This window comes from Macrotis lagotis, chromosome 1 (assembly GCF_037893015.1).
Source record: "Macrotis lagotis isolate mMagLag1 chromosome 1, bilby.v1.9.chrom.fasta, whole genome shotgun sequence".
In the NCBI taxonomy this organism is placed as follows: domain Eukaryota; kingdom Metazoa; phylum Chordata; class Mammalia; order Peramelemorphia; family Peramelidae; genus Macrotis; species Macrotis lagotis.
Genome location: NC_133658.1, coordinates 314,288,440 through 314,306,058, shown reverse-complemented (window position 1 = coordinate 314,306,058; position 17,619 = coordinate 314,288,440). Strand labels below are relative to the sequence as shown.

Sequence of the window (17,619 nt, the reverse complement as noted above, 5' to 3'; positions counted from 1 at the left end):
TTAAAAATGCTCCATGATTTGCAGCATGGAGCAGGCTCACCTAAGATCAGCATCTTTCCTTTGAACAACATAATTGAATGTCTCTCAGTCTGAAACACTCGCTGTATCGATTTGAATTAATTATTTGTACATTTGTAATCTTTGTGCTTTCTAAAGGCCTGGCGAGCCCCAAACCGCAATGCTGCTAATCCTTTTCCCATTGAGTAGAAAACCTTCCTTCCCACAGGCCTTTCCAAATCTTTCCCCACCCCTACCCCCAATTCCCCAGTCCTGAAGACAGCTTCTGAGGACAATCCATCAAGCCCAGTGGACCAGGTTTTGCTGATAAAGGAGAGATTTCCTTTAAAAATGAACTGATATTTCCATTTTTAATGAATTAGCAGTTTCAAAACATAAAGTTACTTTTGCTTATAATTAAAAGCATCAGTTCCTCCAATTTAAAACTTATGGGATTAAAGCCTATAAGATATAAGGAGAGACTGAATAACAAAAAGCTGAAATTTGAGGAAACATTATTTCATTTAAGTTTTCTAAATAAGCTGGGAAATGCATCTGTACAGTGAATATGGCAGTCTGGGAGTTACAGAAATGTGACACATTACCCTAAAGGAATGGAGAAATTCAGGATTTTTTAAATATAAAGTGAACCATAAAAAGACAGCCCTTTCAAAAGAAAGAATGAATAGAATTTAAGATGTCTGCCATCTAATATAATCTATTTGCAATACTTTATTAAGTAGGGTATATTGTAAAGATAAATTGATATTAACTGGAATGTCCAGGCAATGATTGTTTTGCTTAATTATAGATTCTAGCTAACTTCTAAACTCCATTTCTTGGATCCATTTTTGAGCATTTTCCCTAAAATGTTGATTTGCTAATCCCTTAAATCCAGTCCTAGAGTCTCATGGGAAAGCTTGCAGATTTAGGATCTGGTTGCAGAACTTTTTTGAGTGGTTCTTTTTATATCTTACATCTGGCCTTAAATGATTTTAACTGATTTTCGAAAACTGTCTAAAGCTATTGATGTTTGACCTTTTTTCTTTTTTTTTTTGGCTTTTTACAAGGCAAAGGAATTAAGTGACTTGCCTAAGGCTCATACAGCTAGGTAATTAGTGTCTGAGGTTGAATTTGAACTCAGGACCTCCTGCCTCCAGGACCAGTTCTCTATCCACTGTGCCACCTAGCTGTCCTGATGTTTGACCTTTGTTTTCGAAGAAGACCATGACATCAGAGAGGTGATGTGGTGATAGGCACATGACTGCTTCACTTTCTCATCAAGAACCATCTGAATCCTTTGGCCAGATACGAATCAAGACAACTAGATAAGCCCCTAGATGCAAAGCAATCAGGGTTAAATGACTTGCCTAAGATCACACAGCTAATAAATGTCAAATGTCTGAGGCTGGATTCAAACTCTTGTCCTCTTGATTCCAATGTGTCAACCTAGCTGCCCTGTTCTAAAACTGTAGAAAATAGTACAAAGGGAAGGCAGTTTCCATAGCTCATTTAGTTTCTCATGGGTCTGACAGTTGTTGGCAATTTGTCCTTTGTGAATTTGGATCAATCCCCTTAAGTTTTGTGCCATTCCCTTAGTTTCTTGCACTGTTGAAGAGAGACCATGAAGAGAACTGAATCAGGTCTTCATCTGTTTTGCATAAAGAAACAAAAAGAAGACAAACTTCATTTTTTTTCTGCAGGTTTGGCAATGACTTGGCAGGTCGCCAGATCTAACAGGTGTGATGGACATGATTCCATATGTTCCCAGAGTATTGTGGATAAACGATTTCAATACAAATCAGCAGTCTAGCCATTAGCATACGGTAGTTCCTTACATTAATCCATTTTTTTCATTCAGATTCTGAGCCTGCATCCCTGGAACAGAAGGCAGACTATGGAGTTCCTTAGCTTTAGGACCTGGTTCCTGAAAGTTGCTTTCACTTTCCATCTACAAAGGAGTTTGAGAAAGATAGTTGCTCTCCTGGGAGAAGGCTCAGATGGTTAATTTCTCCATCTTGTGCACAGTGCTGCCACTTGTGACCAATTACTGTACAAAGTTGGAAATCTACCTTGGCCCAAACTATAAGCATGAAAATGCTTCCAAACCAGACCACCACTGTCCCTTTGGCTTCTCTTTCCAGCTAACCGAACTCATACATCCTTGGTATTTGCATTTTGCCAGAATTTTTGGGGGAAAGAGGCCAAACTACTACTGTCGTAATGAAGAGCCTGGCATTGATCATAATGGAAAAATTGCATTACTGTTCTTGGGTTTTTCAACTTTCATGGTACATGGTATGTATCTATATTTAATTCAGCATCTGTACTCTTTCTTATTCTTTTCAAGTACAGTGGGCAGTTATTTAACATGTCAATGCCCCACCAAGATATCAAGTTATCTATCAAAAGATATCCTTCTGGACAGATTCACTTTATTTACAAGACAAGAGGATTAAATTTATAACAGACTGTTACTGATCAATATGGATGAAATGTGAAATAACTTAATCAACCAGAAATGGGGAGCCATGTTTACAGGTACCTTATTTCATCAATAGCTCTGGTTTACTTAAAATCTTTCTGACTCATTTTTGCATTCTCTTTTTCTTTCTAGTATTTGGATGTATTTCTGTTTAAATAATTGGAAGTATAAAAATCTCTAAACAAAGTCTAAATGTATCAGGAAATTTAAATTTTTAAAGGAATCCACAGTAGATCTTTTTGTAATGTGAATAAAAACAATTGACTTCACAATGTGTGATTGCCAAAATCCAGATTTTCCTAAAGGGAAGATCTCATACTCCTAAAACCTAGTCATTTCAAGGATTTGGGGAACTTTAAAAATGTTCATCTCCAGATCCATAGAGAATACAGGTATGGTGGAATCAGCCATACCATCTTTCGAATTGTTTCTCTGAGTCAAGAGGAAAGCAAGTAGAATATGTGAATTAAGCTTGACAAAGAATCTCTTAAGTGGGGCTAGAAATCAACTTGTTTCACTATAGTGGGAGAAGTTTGTTCTTTTAGCTTTCATCTCAGAAGTCCCATTTCTTCAGACCCAGGATTTGTGCTTATTTGCACTCCTTTTTTTGTAGGAGGACACTCTGCTAAGAGACCCAGTGTAGACAACCTCTAGAAGGCCCTTTTTATAGGCAAGTGGCAACTACTGGGTTTGCCTGGCTTCTGGTCTGAGCCCTGTGCTTCCAGCTTCCAGGAGAGTAGGCATCTACATGTGGAATCCAGGAGATATGGATATTCTGATCTGCAGAGTTGAAGAACTTTGAAAATGCATATAATGCGTACATTGCTGTATAAATGTTATTTCAAAGTCTTTTTTTATTCAACTGTTATTCAGCAATATACAATACAGTTTATAAACAAATGTCTTACCTTGTTTCCAATCTTTATTTAAAAATAAATATTATTGACAGTGAATATTAATTATGATAAGATGTGCCTTTTTTTAACCAAAATGACTCCAAAGAAATAATTTACTTGAATCCCAAAAGAAAAAATATCAACAGAAAGGGGAAATCCCCAAAAAAACCCCAAACCAAATCAAACCAAAACAAAATACAATCAACTATTAAAAATAGTCCCCTTCATTGGAAAGGATTGGACCCCACATTTTTACATATTGTCATAAAGATAACTGCTCAACGGTTCGTGCAAAATGAAGAATTGGAGGAAGAATTTAGAAAAGAAAATGACATTGAAGTTGAGAAATCATTGAAGCCGTGCATAGAGCAGGCTTTCACATCATCTTATTTGGAAACTAGATGTGTTTATTTTAGGTGTTCTACTTTGTGTAACTTCCCCAAAAAATATGATTTTTTTCCATGTAGAATTTTTCATGCTTCTCTCAGTCTTCCTCTGTCTGTGAGACACAAAAGTTCTTACCAAGGACGGAAATAGGTTCATTTGTGTTTGGCTGAGGAGTATTGGATACCGAGGTCCATCAGTGGTTTACTAACAAGTGTATAAGCTTATGCAGTGCTAACAGGAACATGTATAGGAATGGGTCTGTAGCATAAATAGGTCCTGTCCCTATAAAAGAAAGAAATAAGCAAAGTTAATGCTGGATTCCAGAATGAAGCAACTCACCCCATGCAGATATGGAAATAGAAGTGGGTTAAAGGGGGCTTATGCAATCAAGAACAAATCTCTCTTCCTTTATAGCAGCAATAATAAGGATTTAGTCTGAGCAAGGATACAGACCAGGTCACAAGCCTAATTTTATTTTGTTCTTCAATTTAAAAAATTATTGATATCAAAAATTTGTTTTTATATTTCAATTGGTCAATAAATGCTCATTAAGCACCTACTGTGCTAAGTGTTGAAGCACAAAAGGAGGCAAGTTCCTGTCCTCAAAGGAGCTCATCTATACCTCCTCTTTGCCTTCTTACTGAACCAGCCCTAATAAAAGTTAAAAAAGAAAATATGCAGCAAAATTATGCACTATATCAACCAACAAAGATACTATTTCATACTTGTTATCTACCACTTCTGCCAAGAAGGATGGAGACACAAGCTTGATCTAGTTGACTGGTATAATTCACAATTCCATAGTCCTTGAATGTTTACAAGACACATTCCTCCTGGCACCTCTAGGAAGTGGGTGGTAAAATGATTAGTATTCGTATTTTATAGGGAGGTGGAAAGAGACCTGGTTCTAGAATCTAAGGATGTAAGGATGGGATTCAAACTCCAGCTGTGCTCTTTGCTAAATGTATGACTTTGGGGAAGTCACTCTTGAGCTTTCTTATTAATAAAATGGAGATTGGACTGGATTCTCCAAGACCTCTCCAGTTTTCAATCTATGATCCTATGGCTTGAGGCTCTTGAAATCAGTCAAAAAGCATTTATTCAGCTTTATGGGTGGAGCACTGTGCTACCTACTTGGGGATAAAGCAAAAGGCAAAAACAACCAAAAAATAAGTTCTCTAAGTTCTAACACAATATATAAATATCTTTTATTGTTATTATTCAGTCATTTCAGTAATGTATGGCTTCATTTTAGGTTTTCTTGGCAGAGATACTGTGGTTTGCCATTTCCTTCTTCAGCTCTTTTATAGATAAGGAAACTAAAGCAAATGGGGTTAAATGATTTGCCCAGGGTCACACAGCTAGTAAGTATCTGATATCACATTTGAACTCAGATCTTCCTGACTCTGGACTGGTACTCTTTGCCACCCAGCTGCTTCAATGAACATAAATATCTAGGCATATACAATATATAGAGGGGGCAACTAGGTGGCACAGTAGATGGTTTGTCAGACCTGGAGTCAGAAAGATTCAAATCTGGTCTCAGACAATTGCTAGTTGTGTAATCCTGGGCAAGTTATATAATCCATTTGCCTCAATTTCCTCAAGTGTAAAACGAATTGGAGAAGGAAATGACAAACTATTCCTGTATTTTTGCTAAGAAATACCCCAAATGGGACGTCAGTCATACATGAAAACAAATGAACAACAATATATAGAGAGTATATAAAGGTAATCAGAAAGGAAAAACATTAGCCGTTTGGGGAAGAAAGATATGTCTCCTGCATACAAGAGATGAAATTTGATCTGAGTCTTGAAGGAAAACAAAGAACTAAGAGATGGGAGTTAAGGACACAGAACATTACAGGTCCATCATCTGACCATGATGTAAAGACCATGGAGATAAGAGGAATATTGTTTGAAGACAATGCAGATAAGCCAGTGTGGAGTTACTGATGGGGAGTAAAGATTAAAGTGGTTGGAAAGGTAGAAAAGGGTCAAGCTTTGAAGAACTTTTGATGCCAAGCAGAGGAATTTATTTTTGATGTTGGAGGTAATAGGGAGCCACAGTTTATTGGGGAATGGATATGCCATACTAGGCTTCAGAGGTACACTTTTTTTTTTTGATTTTGCAAGGCAGTGGGGTTAAGTGGCTTGCCCAAGGCCACACAGCTAGGTAATTATTAAGTGTCTAAGGCCGGATTTGAACTCAGGTACTCCTGACTCCAGGGCCAGTGCTCTATCCACTGTACCACCTAGCCACCCCAGAGGTACATTTCTGAATCCTGGTCCTTTTTTTTTGGATTTTTTCAAGGCAATGGGGTTAAGTGGCTTGCCCAAGACCACACAGCTAGGTAATTATTAAGTGTCTGAGGTCGGATTTGAACCCAGGTACTCCTGACTCCAAGGCCAGTGCTCTATCTACTGCGCCACCTAGCCGCCCCAATCCTGGTCCTTCTGACTACAAGTTCAGTACTTTTTCCCCACTATAGCACTTCCCTTCTCCTTCTCCTTTCTAAATACTAGCCATTCGACTAAAGTATAGTTCAAGTCCCATCTTCTCCATAAAGTCTTGCCTCCAAGAAACCTTTAATGATTCCCCCTTCTCTGAACTTTCACAGTGTCTACCTTGCTACCTAATTTACTATTATTGTTCTTTGTTGACTCATTTGTGTATATCTCCCTAGCAAAACTGAAATCTCCTTGAGGGCTGTGGCTATCTCTTATTCCAAGAGCCCAGTGGCTGTTCAGTAAATGTCTTTTTATTGATTGGTAATCTAGATACCATCCTGACCCCCAAATCACTTTTCCTTTTACCAATACCCCCCAAAATTAGGTCTACCATTTCCTGATAATCACCCATTTTCCAATACTGAGTACCACCCCCTTCTTCCACTCCATTTTTGGGTGGAAATGGAAGGAATGAAAAGTTGCTTCCTTCAAGGAGGTTGTAGGTTAAAGGGGAAGGTAAGATGAATAAGGACAGCTAGATGAAAGTGCTGGGTCTGGAATCAAATCTAACCTCAGACCTTGCTAGCTGTGTGACCCGGGGCAAATCCCTTAATCTCTAATCTTCAATTCCTCATCTATAAAATGAATTGGAGAAAGAAATGACAAACCATTTCTAATATCTTTGCCAAGAAAACTCAAATGAGGTCACAAAGAGTTGGGGCTGAAAAAATGACTCAAAAAGATAAATACATCTGAAAGATATTTAAATTTTTAGAAAACTATAATCTAAGAATAAATTAAAAACACTTATTAAGAATATACTATGTGGAAAATATTATGCTAAGCACTGAGGACATAATTAGGAAATTTGGCTATACCTTGTCCTCAAGGAGCTTACTACAATCTCTCAACACATATTTTTTTAAAGCATCATTTATGTATCAGACATTGTACCAGTACATAGAGATACAAAAACAAAAGTAAGAAGCAGTTATAAATAAAAGAAATATGCAATGGTTTTTTTTCCTTCTGTTCCCTTCATAGTCTGAAGATAAAGAAACCAAGAAATGATATATAAGTTATGGATACTTCCAGTAAACAATCTCTCACATTATGACTCTCTGACTTTGCAAAGCTCTTTTATATTTGTTATCTCATTTGATCCTCAAGTAGGCAGGTCAGGAATTATTAGGTTCATTTTATAAATTAGGAGATAAGTATTGGTTATAATGTCTTGTGCAATGTCATAGTGTTATTGGCAGATGCGGGGTGGGGGGCAGAATTTGGATTCCTTGGTTAGGGTTCTTCCTATGAGATTGCACTGTCTCAACTTAATGAGTGGTAGGAAAATAAAGTTTTAATTTGTCTTCTCCCATTCAAGGGAAGACAATTTGGAAGGGGATGGGAGAGCTAGTGGTAGGTTGAAGCTAATTAATAAAAATATAGTTAATACTGATAATATATATGTAAATAAAATCTCTCTTGATCCTTAAAACTCTGTGAAGTAGATGATGTTATTAATCTTCATTTTATAGAAAAGGAAGTTGAGGCAGACTGAGGTTAAATGACTTTCCCATGGTCACACAGCTAGTAAATGTATGAGGCAGGATTTGAATTCAGGTCTTTTTGATTGCAAGTCCAGAGCTACCTACAGTGGAGCTGCTGAAATTCTTCTATGCAGGCTTTTGGGGAAATGCTACAGTCATAACTTGGCTTCTCCATCAGGCATTCTAAGGCTGACTATTGTTTAGACCAGTGGCCTCCAGCTAAGCCAATAGAAATAGGTTTTTATTTTAGGGGGAAAAATCAATCCAAACTGGAAAGCTGATAAATTAAGGGAGTAGTTATTCATTTTACAAAAAATTCCTGACTTTACTGGAGCTCTTTCAAAGTTTCATGGTGTGACAAGTGGTAGTAGAAGGAGCACTGAGCCTACAAGCACCAGCTTTGCTTCTACCTTACCATATGATCTGTGCCTCAGTTTCCTCATTTGGGGACAAAACGTCCCGCCTCACACAACCCTCAAAGTTATTGGGGTTGAGGGGATGAAATAAGTGTGAAAAGGCTTCATAAAGCCAAAGAAACTGAACATTATTATTTATTTGTAGTTTCCCTGGTGCATTTGAAATTCAATTTGATTTATACCAATTCACTTTACATGCAAGTTCTCAGGAGCACACTTTTACTGAATAGTTCCATGCAGCTGTGTTGTTTGGGGGGATTCTTTCTCAGCCCACACTTAGCTGGAGGCCCAAAGGCACTAAGAAAGAGGGGCTCCCATCAACATCTCAGAACCAGATGGAAAAGATGGAAATGAGCTACAGTTACCTAGTGCATCCTGCTGTCAGTACAGGGTTGTTCTTTCCAGTGGAGCTCCTAATGCTTGGCTGAGTCTATTTTTAAATGCTTCAATCAATGTGGATTCACCACTTTCCTTAAAAGGCTGAGGCTGAAGCTGAAGCTGAGTCTGACATGAGCTGAAATTGCATTCAGTTCCAGTGGTGCAGTGGGGAAAATAAAATAAAACACCTTCTCCTGCCCCCCCTCCCTAAACCAAAAGAAGCCACTGGACTTAAAAGCTGAATGATATTTTATTATAATGATCAGCTTGATCTCAGAGAAGAGATGAGAAAATTTGCTTCTCCTCTTCTTTGCAAAGGGAGGATGACTTTGGATGTGAAACACTGAAGACTCTTGCATGGAGCACTGATTAGTTTTTTGGGAACTCTTCAAAATAGGGAACTCTTTATTTGTCACAAGGGTTGTCTCTCTGGGTGGGGAACAGGGAGGAGGAAATATTCAGAAATGAAGAGGAACAGAATATTGATTGGACCACTGATGTAATTGGTAAAGGGAACTATTTGGCCTGGACAAGTCACTAATCATCTCATCACACTAATTAGTAAAGTTTCTAAGACTACATTGCAGAGAAGGTACTGGCCTTTATTAACAGAGGCAGTTTTCAGACTGCCTTCTGTGGGGGGGGGGGTGGAGGAAGCAAGATTAGAGGAAAAATTGTTAAATTCAAAAGTAAAAAATAAATTTTAAAAATAGAGGTAGTTTTCTGTTAGAAGTTCTTTATAATAAAGAAAAAGAGCAATCTCTTTGGAGTCATATGACTTGGGTTTGTGGGATCCTAGGCAAATCATTTACTTCAGTATTCTTAGGTAGCTCTCTAAGACTAAAGGGCAGTTAGGTGGCTAAGTGGACAGAGCACTGGCCTTGGAGTCAGGAGGATGGGAGTTTGAATTCAGCCTCAGATACTTGACACTTTCTAGCTGTGTGACCTTGGGTAAGTCACTTAACCCTGATTGCCTAGCATCCATGGGGATCTCCAGTCATCCTGATTCCTATCTGGTCACTGGACCCAGATGACACTGGAGGAGAAAGTGAAGCTGGTGATTTAGCACAGCATGCCCTCACTCAAATCCAATTTATATGCTTGTCATGGTATCACCTCACCTGATGTCATGGTCTTTGAGAATGAAGGACAAAACATTAACTAAGACTAAATGATTCAGGGAAGGTGCTGACTAAAATATATGCACAATATTTTTTGCTAATCTTAAAGTGCTATATAAATATTAGTTATTTGTTAATAATAATTTAGTGGGAGGAATTTCCTCACTAGGATTTCCTTATACTAATGAAAACTAACTATATCTATATCCATTTATCCATTTAGGATTTGAATACTGAGTTTGTGTGACCCTGCACATATCATGTAACCTTTCTGCATCTCAGCTTGCTCCTTTATAAAAGGAGGATGTTTGATTCTGCAGTGGTTATGGTTCCCTTGAGCTCAAGTCTTATGCTCCTATGTGTCACACTGATTAATATATGAGTAGGTTTTGTTCTCTGCTTCTGCTATGATCTGAATAGGTTTCACGGTAACTGTAAAAAATTGCCTCCCTTTCCATGTAAATTTAGAATTTTATCTCTGATAGATATATCTCCCCTTATCTATAGCCTCTTTTTCACTGAGAATCAAGAGATACACTTTACTGTTTGTATGCTTCAAATGTCAATCACTTGTGGCCTGGTGGTAGGTAGGGTAAGTATGAAATTTGGCCTTTTTTACAGATACTTGCATGACTGGGATTTGGTATCATACCTGCAGTATGTGCTCAGCAAATGTTTGATGATTGATAAATAGAATTAACTTGGAGAAATCATCTTGTATAACCTTTTGCCTTCATGCAAGAACACTTGAGAACTTTAGGATTTATCTTCTTTGTAAAAGCTAGCATAGAAAGCAATTGCCTTTCCCACCTATTGCTATTGTTTAGTCATTTCAGGTATGTCTGACTCTTTGTGACCCCATTTGGGGTTTTCTTGATGAAGGCAATGAAGTAGTTTGCCATTTTGATCTCCAGTTCATTTTATGGATGGGGAAACTGAGACAGCTGGTTCAAGTGACTTGTTTAGGATCATTCAATTAATAAGAGTCTGAGGCCACATTTGAACTTATGAAGGTGAGTCTTTTTGACTCCAGGTCTGGCATTCTATCCACTGGGCCACCTTTTTTAGTAAAACCCCTAGGATTTGTTGAGAGAGAGATTGGGGTTGCCAAACTGAAGATTAAGAGGCCTTGAATAGTAAATTGATTCATGTACATCCCTGTGATTTAAAATCACTCAGGATTTAATATACAGGTATACAAAGTGTACAGCTTAAAATATTTTCTCATCCTGGAAAAGCTGTAAGCACTTTGAGGACAGGCTAGGTGAGGTGAGGTGTGTGTGTGTGTGTGTGTGTGTGTGTGTGTGTGTGTGAGAGAGAGAGAGAGAGACAGACAGAGAGAGACAGACAGAGACAGAGACAGACAGACAGAGAGAAAGAGAGATACACAGAGAGACAGACAGAAAGACAGAGAGAGAGAGAGAGAGAGAGAGAGAGAGAGAGAGAGAGAGAGAGAGAGAGAATAGGATAGATAGCTATAAGGGTTGGCTTAGTATGGCCATATGGCATAGGGCCCATGGTTCTCCAGCAAGCCTAGGCCAGGAGCATATGGCCTAAGAAAGAAAGATAAAGACATCATTGCAAGGCAAAGGTAGAGTCAAGAAGAAAAGGGGGGGGGGCGGCAGCACTTCTCTTCCAGATGTAAATGCACTTCTGTAGTGGGTTAAATGAGGGTAGCACTTGGGGGGGGGGGTCTAGCATCTGGTTCCAGGTATTTTCCAATAGACAAGCTATGTACTGGTCTTTCCTGTCCCAAGGTTCGTGACTCTTAAATTCAACATGCCATTTCCTGTTATGCCAGCGAAAGCATGACTCATCAGTGGCCAAGTTCAGATAGCTGAAAACCAGAAGCTGGTACAAAACAATATTTTTCCTTCAAAAAATTTTGTTTCCAATCACAATACCTGCTACGTCCATAACTACTTGCATCAGATTCTTCACATCTAGCCCAGGGTTAGCTCATTCAGAGAATCACAGAATTAGACAATCTCTGAAGTGAATGGTACCTTAGAGGTCAACTATTCCAAACCATATCTGAACAAGAATCCCCTCTACCATATCTTTAACAAGTGAAGTTTTGTTTTTTACTTAAAGAATTAGAATGACATGGAGCCTACTACATTGGAGGTAGCCCATTCTACTTTCAGAAAACTCCATTCTTTCCTTACATCAAATCTAGAAATGACTGTTTACACTTTCAGCTCACTGCTTGGGAATAGGGGCAAGCAAAAGGAGGTTTATCTTTTATACCCAACAGCTCTTTAACTACTTGAAAACAGCTATCTTATCTTAAACATTCCCTCAAAAGATACTCATATGGCATTAGCTCAGAGTCCTTTCACCACCTTAGCTGCTTTTGACCAGAGCTCTCCAGATCATCAATGCCCTTCCTAAAGTATGGCTCTAGTATGGTCCTGATCTGTTCCTTAGATTGAAAACTTTATCATAGTTTGCTTCAGAAACCACAATCTCCCACCTCCTGAGATTCTTAGTGAATTTGATGCATTGTAAAGTGTTAGAGAAATTCAACCCATTATTATTAAAAGGCATTTGAAATAACAATATTCTATAACTACATATTCTAGAAGCTGGTAGAAAACTATTAAGGACAGCCAAGTCAGAAGAAGGCTCAAAAATAATGATTGTCTAAAAATAATTTATATCTTAAGAGGAAAATTCTCATATTTGTGTTTGTCCTTGAATCTCCTTGGCAGGCTTTGGTGAATGGGCCTAGAAACATTCAAATGAGGACAAAACATATGGGCAAGTGAATTTTTTCCATTCTGATTGAAGTGCTTTGTCATTCTATAGGCATAAGCATTGCCTTAGAAAGGATGGGATCACACAGAACCATAGACTATTAGACAGGATGAGATTGTGGAGACTGTGGGATATAGAGTAAGAAGGCATCTTAGACACTATTCTGTGTTAATTTACAATGAAGGAGGGACCTCATTTTACATTGAGGAAGGGACAATAGGGACCAATGCTTTCATATAACAGTTAAGGAGGGGGGCAGCTAGATGGTGTAGTGGATAGCGCACCAGCCTTGGAGTCAGGAGTACCTGAGTTCAAATCCGACCTCAGACACTTAATAATTACCTAGCCATGTGGCCTTGGGCAAGTCACTTAACCCCATTGCCTTGAAAAATCTAAAAAAAAAAAACCCCAAAACATATAACCGTTAAGGAAAAAAGTAAAAGGCTTTATTTTAAAGATGGGAAATTAAGTCTCTTGGAAGTGAAGTGTTAACCTAGGTCATATAGCTAGTTTGTGACAGAGTTAGAATGCTTTGAAATAAGCCTTTTCTATAAGAAAGGCCAAGGTTCAACCTGTAGGGGAAATTGGAGTTGCAACTTAATTGTGCCATAAAGTTCAATAGAGGATAAGCTCCTTGAAGACATCTTTGATATTTTTGTATTCCCCTCCCTCATTTTACAAATTAGGAAACTGAGGCTAAGGGAATGATTTGTCTAGGGACACTCTGGTAATAAGCACCAGAGACTGAATTTGAATCAAGGCCCTCTGAATCCAGAACCTGTATTTTTTCCCTGGAGCATTTTATTTAATTTTCTGTTCTGTAGTGAGAATTGAAAGGTTCTGTGACCAACATTTAGAGGTAAATATTGTAGCATTCAGTACAACAGCATTACAGAGCAGTGCACAACATATTTTCATTTAAACTCCTGTGACAAATGAAAAATGGCCCGTATTGGTGAGAAGGCAATCTACTCCATGGCTGAAAGACCTGAAGGCCATATCTGCTGGGAGAACTTTCACTTGGGCCTTTAAGCACTGTTGTAGAATACTTATATCATATATTCAGCTTCAATAATCCCAGATATTTAAAAAATCCTCAGACTTCCAAAAGACCTGGTATAAATAGCTAACAAACAGTGATCTGCTCAGGTCAGGGAAGAAAGGCATTAAAAAGCTGTCACCTTATAGCAGATAAGAGGCATGTGGTCTCTCAGGAGATGAATACAAAGTAGAGAGCAAGTATTTTCTGCTTGGAATTTGGGACTAGCCAAGCTAAGAATGACAACACCTTAACTCTGATTAATTATCCATAGAACTAAACTTGTGACTATTTACATTTATATTAATTATTTTCAATTCTTATTAGATCAGAGAGAAATCAAAATGTCACTAAGCTTTTAGTTGCTCCATCTAAGTTCTTTTCAGAATTCATTGTCCATTCTTATTTGCAGCTGGGTGGCAGAGGAAGACAAAACCTGAGCTGAAATAATAAATAAACCCTTACTAACTAGTGACCTTGGGAAAGTCAGTTAATCCTCAGTTTCCTTATCTGTAAAATAGGGATAATAATAACATGTACCTCCAATGTAGGTATCAAATAAGATAATATATGGAAAGCACTTTGTGAATCTTAAAGCATTATACAAATATTAACTGTGATAATTATTATCATTTAAGTTTATGAGAATAGTTCATTGTTGTCTCTTCATAATTCCATTTAGGTTTTCTTGGCAAAAATATTGGAGTGGTTTGCCATTTTCTTCTTTAGCTCATTTAGCAGATTAGTAACCTGAGACAAACAAGGTTAAATGATTTGTCCAGGGTCACACAGCTAGTAAGTGTCTGAGATTAGATTTGAACTCAGGAAAATGAGCTCGTTCTTTACCTAGTAAAATATAGAGAGAATAGAATATTTAGTATTGGCCTGACAGTCAAGAGACTTTAAAAGTCAGGTTCTGTGTTCTAGACCAAACAATTATGTTACTTTTGGTAAATTAATGAATCTTTCTAGGTTTCTGTTTCCTTGTTTATAAAATAAAAATAATAATACCCCCTCCTTCAGGGCTATTGTTAGGATTAATTGAGCTAAGGTATATGAAAGAGCTTTGTCCTTTCCATAGTCAATGCTTAAGAAATGTTGAATTTGAGACATACAAAGTATGATACAGATATAATATATATAACACAATTTTACACACATGTGTTATGTATTGTGATTCATATATACATATGCGTTTCTTAGGATTATAGATTTAGAGCTAGAAGGGACCTTAGAGTCCAACTCCCTCTCCCTCTGAGGTGGGATTTGAACCAAGGCCTTACTGGTTCCAAGTCCTTTATCTCTATCTCTGTAATTATCTTTCCCATTTCCAAACCTGAATCTTCTTTACTCCTTTCAAGAAAAAATAATTTATTTTCCAGGGTGTTTGTCTCCCAAAAGAAATATTTTCCAAGTTAGCAGTATTAGAGAAAACAGGATACCTTCTTCCTTAAAAGCATTTCTCTACAAATAAACTCCTATAGATTTTAGGCAAATGAAAGAAAGCTACAGAAATGTCTTGCTGAGTCACCCATCCTGTATTTTACTGAGGAGTGTGTAGGTGCTGGATAGTTGCCCACTGATAACTTTCCTTTAGCTTTCCTAGATTCAAATAGCATTAGGTTATGGAGATTAACCACTCAGAGGAAATCTGAATTCTAACACTGCAGCAATTCAGAATTGCTAGAGGTCATAGCATTTTAGGATTATGGAGTTAGGCTCTTCCTGATTCTGTGTCCTACTCACTCCACTACATTGTCTCTCTGTCAATCAATAAACTAATCAATAAACAAGCACTTATTAAGTACCTCTTCTATACCAGATGATATACAAGAGCACTGGGGATAAATAATATTAAAAAAGTAACAATAATTCTTGCTCTCAAAGGGCTTATATTTTAATGGACCTGGAAGCTCTAGACCCTAAACTCCTAGTGAATCTAAGCCCCTTAGTATTTTATAGACCTCACTGGCAGAATATTTGCAATGTATTTTATGTCAAAATCAATATTTTCTTTTTTAGGTTTTTGCAAGGCGAACGGGGTTAAGTGACTTGCCCAAGGCCACACAGCTAGGTAATTATTAAGTATCTGAGACCGGATTTGAACTCAGGTACTTCTGACTCCAGGGCCGGTGCTCTACCCACTGCACCATCTAGCTGCCCAAAATCAATATTTCTTCATATCTGATATTTAAGGAAATGATCACAGGAGTTGTCTTAAGGTTGAGAATTCCCATTAAAAATACTTTCTAGGGCAGCTAGGTGGCGTAGTGGATAAAGCACTGGCCTTGGAGTCAGGAGTACCTGGGTTCAAATCTGGTCTCAGACAATGATTACCTAGCTGTGTGGCCTTGGGCAAGCCACTTAACCCCATTTCCCTTGCAAAAACATAAAAAACAAAAAACAAAAAACAACTTTCTAGTACTTTAGTTGCAAAGTCCCTCTGCCTCATTCCCTAAATCCTGGATTTCAAAGTAGCTGCCTTCTTCACCACCAGATGTTTCCCTTAAGATTGTTTTCATTCCCCATAAGAGAATAAAATATATTCTGTTCTCCTCAACATCACTTCCAGATCCTACCTCCACCATCATTAACAGTATGATCTCAGTAACCACTCTTCTTTTGAGGTTTGTTCTATCAGTATTTATCAACTTGTTTTAGATCCTTGATGCTGGAAGTCATCTACTCCCTCTGAGGAACATCAAGTTATCAAGTTATCCAAGTGTTCAGTACCTGTCTATATATCTCTATTTAAATCCTTGCTCTCGTACTTGGTACATACTTCAGTACACATATTGATAATCTCTAAAGCATTTTGGTCTCCCAGTTCAAATGTCCCCCTACTTTCCATGACCTATGGATAACTCTCCTCCATCAGCCATACATAACTCTTCTACCTTCATGATCTAGGCCTCTGACAGTCTTCTGACTATAATTTCTTATCCTTCTATCTCTTCCTATTTTCTGTTCAGTTACTCTATCATGCCTTCTTTTTTGTTTGTTGGTTTTTTTGCAAGGCAATGGGGTTAAGTGGTTTGCCCAAGGCCACACAGCTAGGTAATTATTAAGTGTCTGAGGCCGGATTTGAACTCAGGTACTCCTGACTCCAGGGCCAGTGCTCTATCCACTATGCCACCTAGCTGCCCCCATGCCTTCTTTTCTAGTTCATCAACACTATTCTGGCCTCCTTGTCTTCCCTTCAAAAGCATCATCTTACAGTTTGTCAGTTCAGATATATATTATCTTCTACCCTTGAATCCCTTACTTCTTTATCTTGTTACAATTTATGCCTTAGGCATAGATGTCTTTTTGATTCACACACCCTACTTTCTTTTCCTTGAGCTATGTGTGGCAGCTGGACAGTTCCTCACAAATATATTTTTTACTTTGGTTTATCCCCAACTTTGGTTTATTCCTCTCTGCTTCTACTCATGGGCTGCTGAATGATGCAGGAGGAAGTCAGTCAACTGTGCCAAATAGATCAGCTATGAGTTTATATTATCTAATCTCAACTGAGCTGTCACTTACAGGTACAACAATCTCTTTATTTTCCACTGATTTATTTGACTATACTATCAGCAACAGATATCCTCAGGTCTCCAAAACACAGAGGAGTGCTGGTAAAGGTTTAACAACCAGCTCTCAAAAAAAAAAAAAAGTAGGACACAGAATCAGGAAGACTCTAAAGTTCACACTTTTAAGTTCCATCTGCATTGTTAACAGTTTCCCTACTACTTTCTTAAACTAGACAATCAACAAAATAGTAAGTCAAGTCATCATCTGTAGTACCCACCAATTTATTTTTCTTTTCTTTTCTTTTTGCAAGGCAGTGGGGTTAAGTGACTTGCCCTTGCTCATACAGCTAAGTAATTTTAAGTGTTTGAGGTCCTTTTCAAACTTAGGTCTTCCTGACTCCAGACTCAGTGCTCTATTCACTGCTCCTTTCCCATCAATTTCTAAGGTGTAACTGCTCATAATGGATATTTAAAATCTCTCCCTGCCATCCCCTCAAGCTAGCATCCTGCTGTCTTTTCTTCCTTCTGCAGCCAAATTCCACATTTGTTGTCAATGTCCCTTCTCTTGCTCTTCTAAACCCCATCAGTCTGACTTCCCAGCCTATTTATGGATTGAAATGACTTTTC

At 37.9% G+C, this 17,619-nt stretch overlaps 1 protein-coding gene across 1 annotated transcript in view; it reads right to left on the bottom strand.

The window, feature by feature from the left end:
- Positions 1-2,451: 2,451 nt before the first annotated feature.
- VSTM2B (V-set and transmembrane domain containing 2B) overlaps positions 2,452-17,619 on the bottom strand; it is a 55,180-nt gene continuing 40,012 nt past the window's right edge. The window contains exon 5 of the mRNA XM_074211438.1: positions 2,452-4,047. Within this exon, the coding sequence (XP_074067539.1) occupies positions 3,959-4,047 (89 nt within the window). The 3' untranslated portion in view covers positions 2,452-3,958. The remainder of the gene's footprint in view (positions 4,048-17,619) is intronic.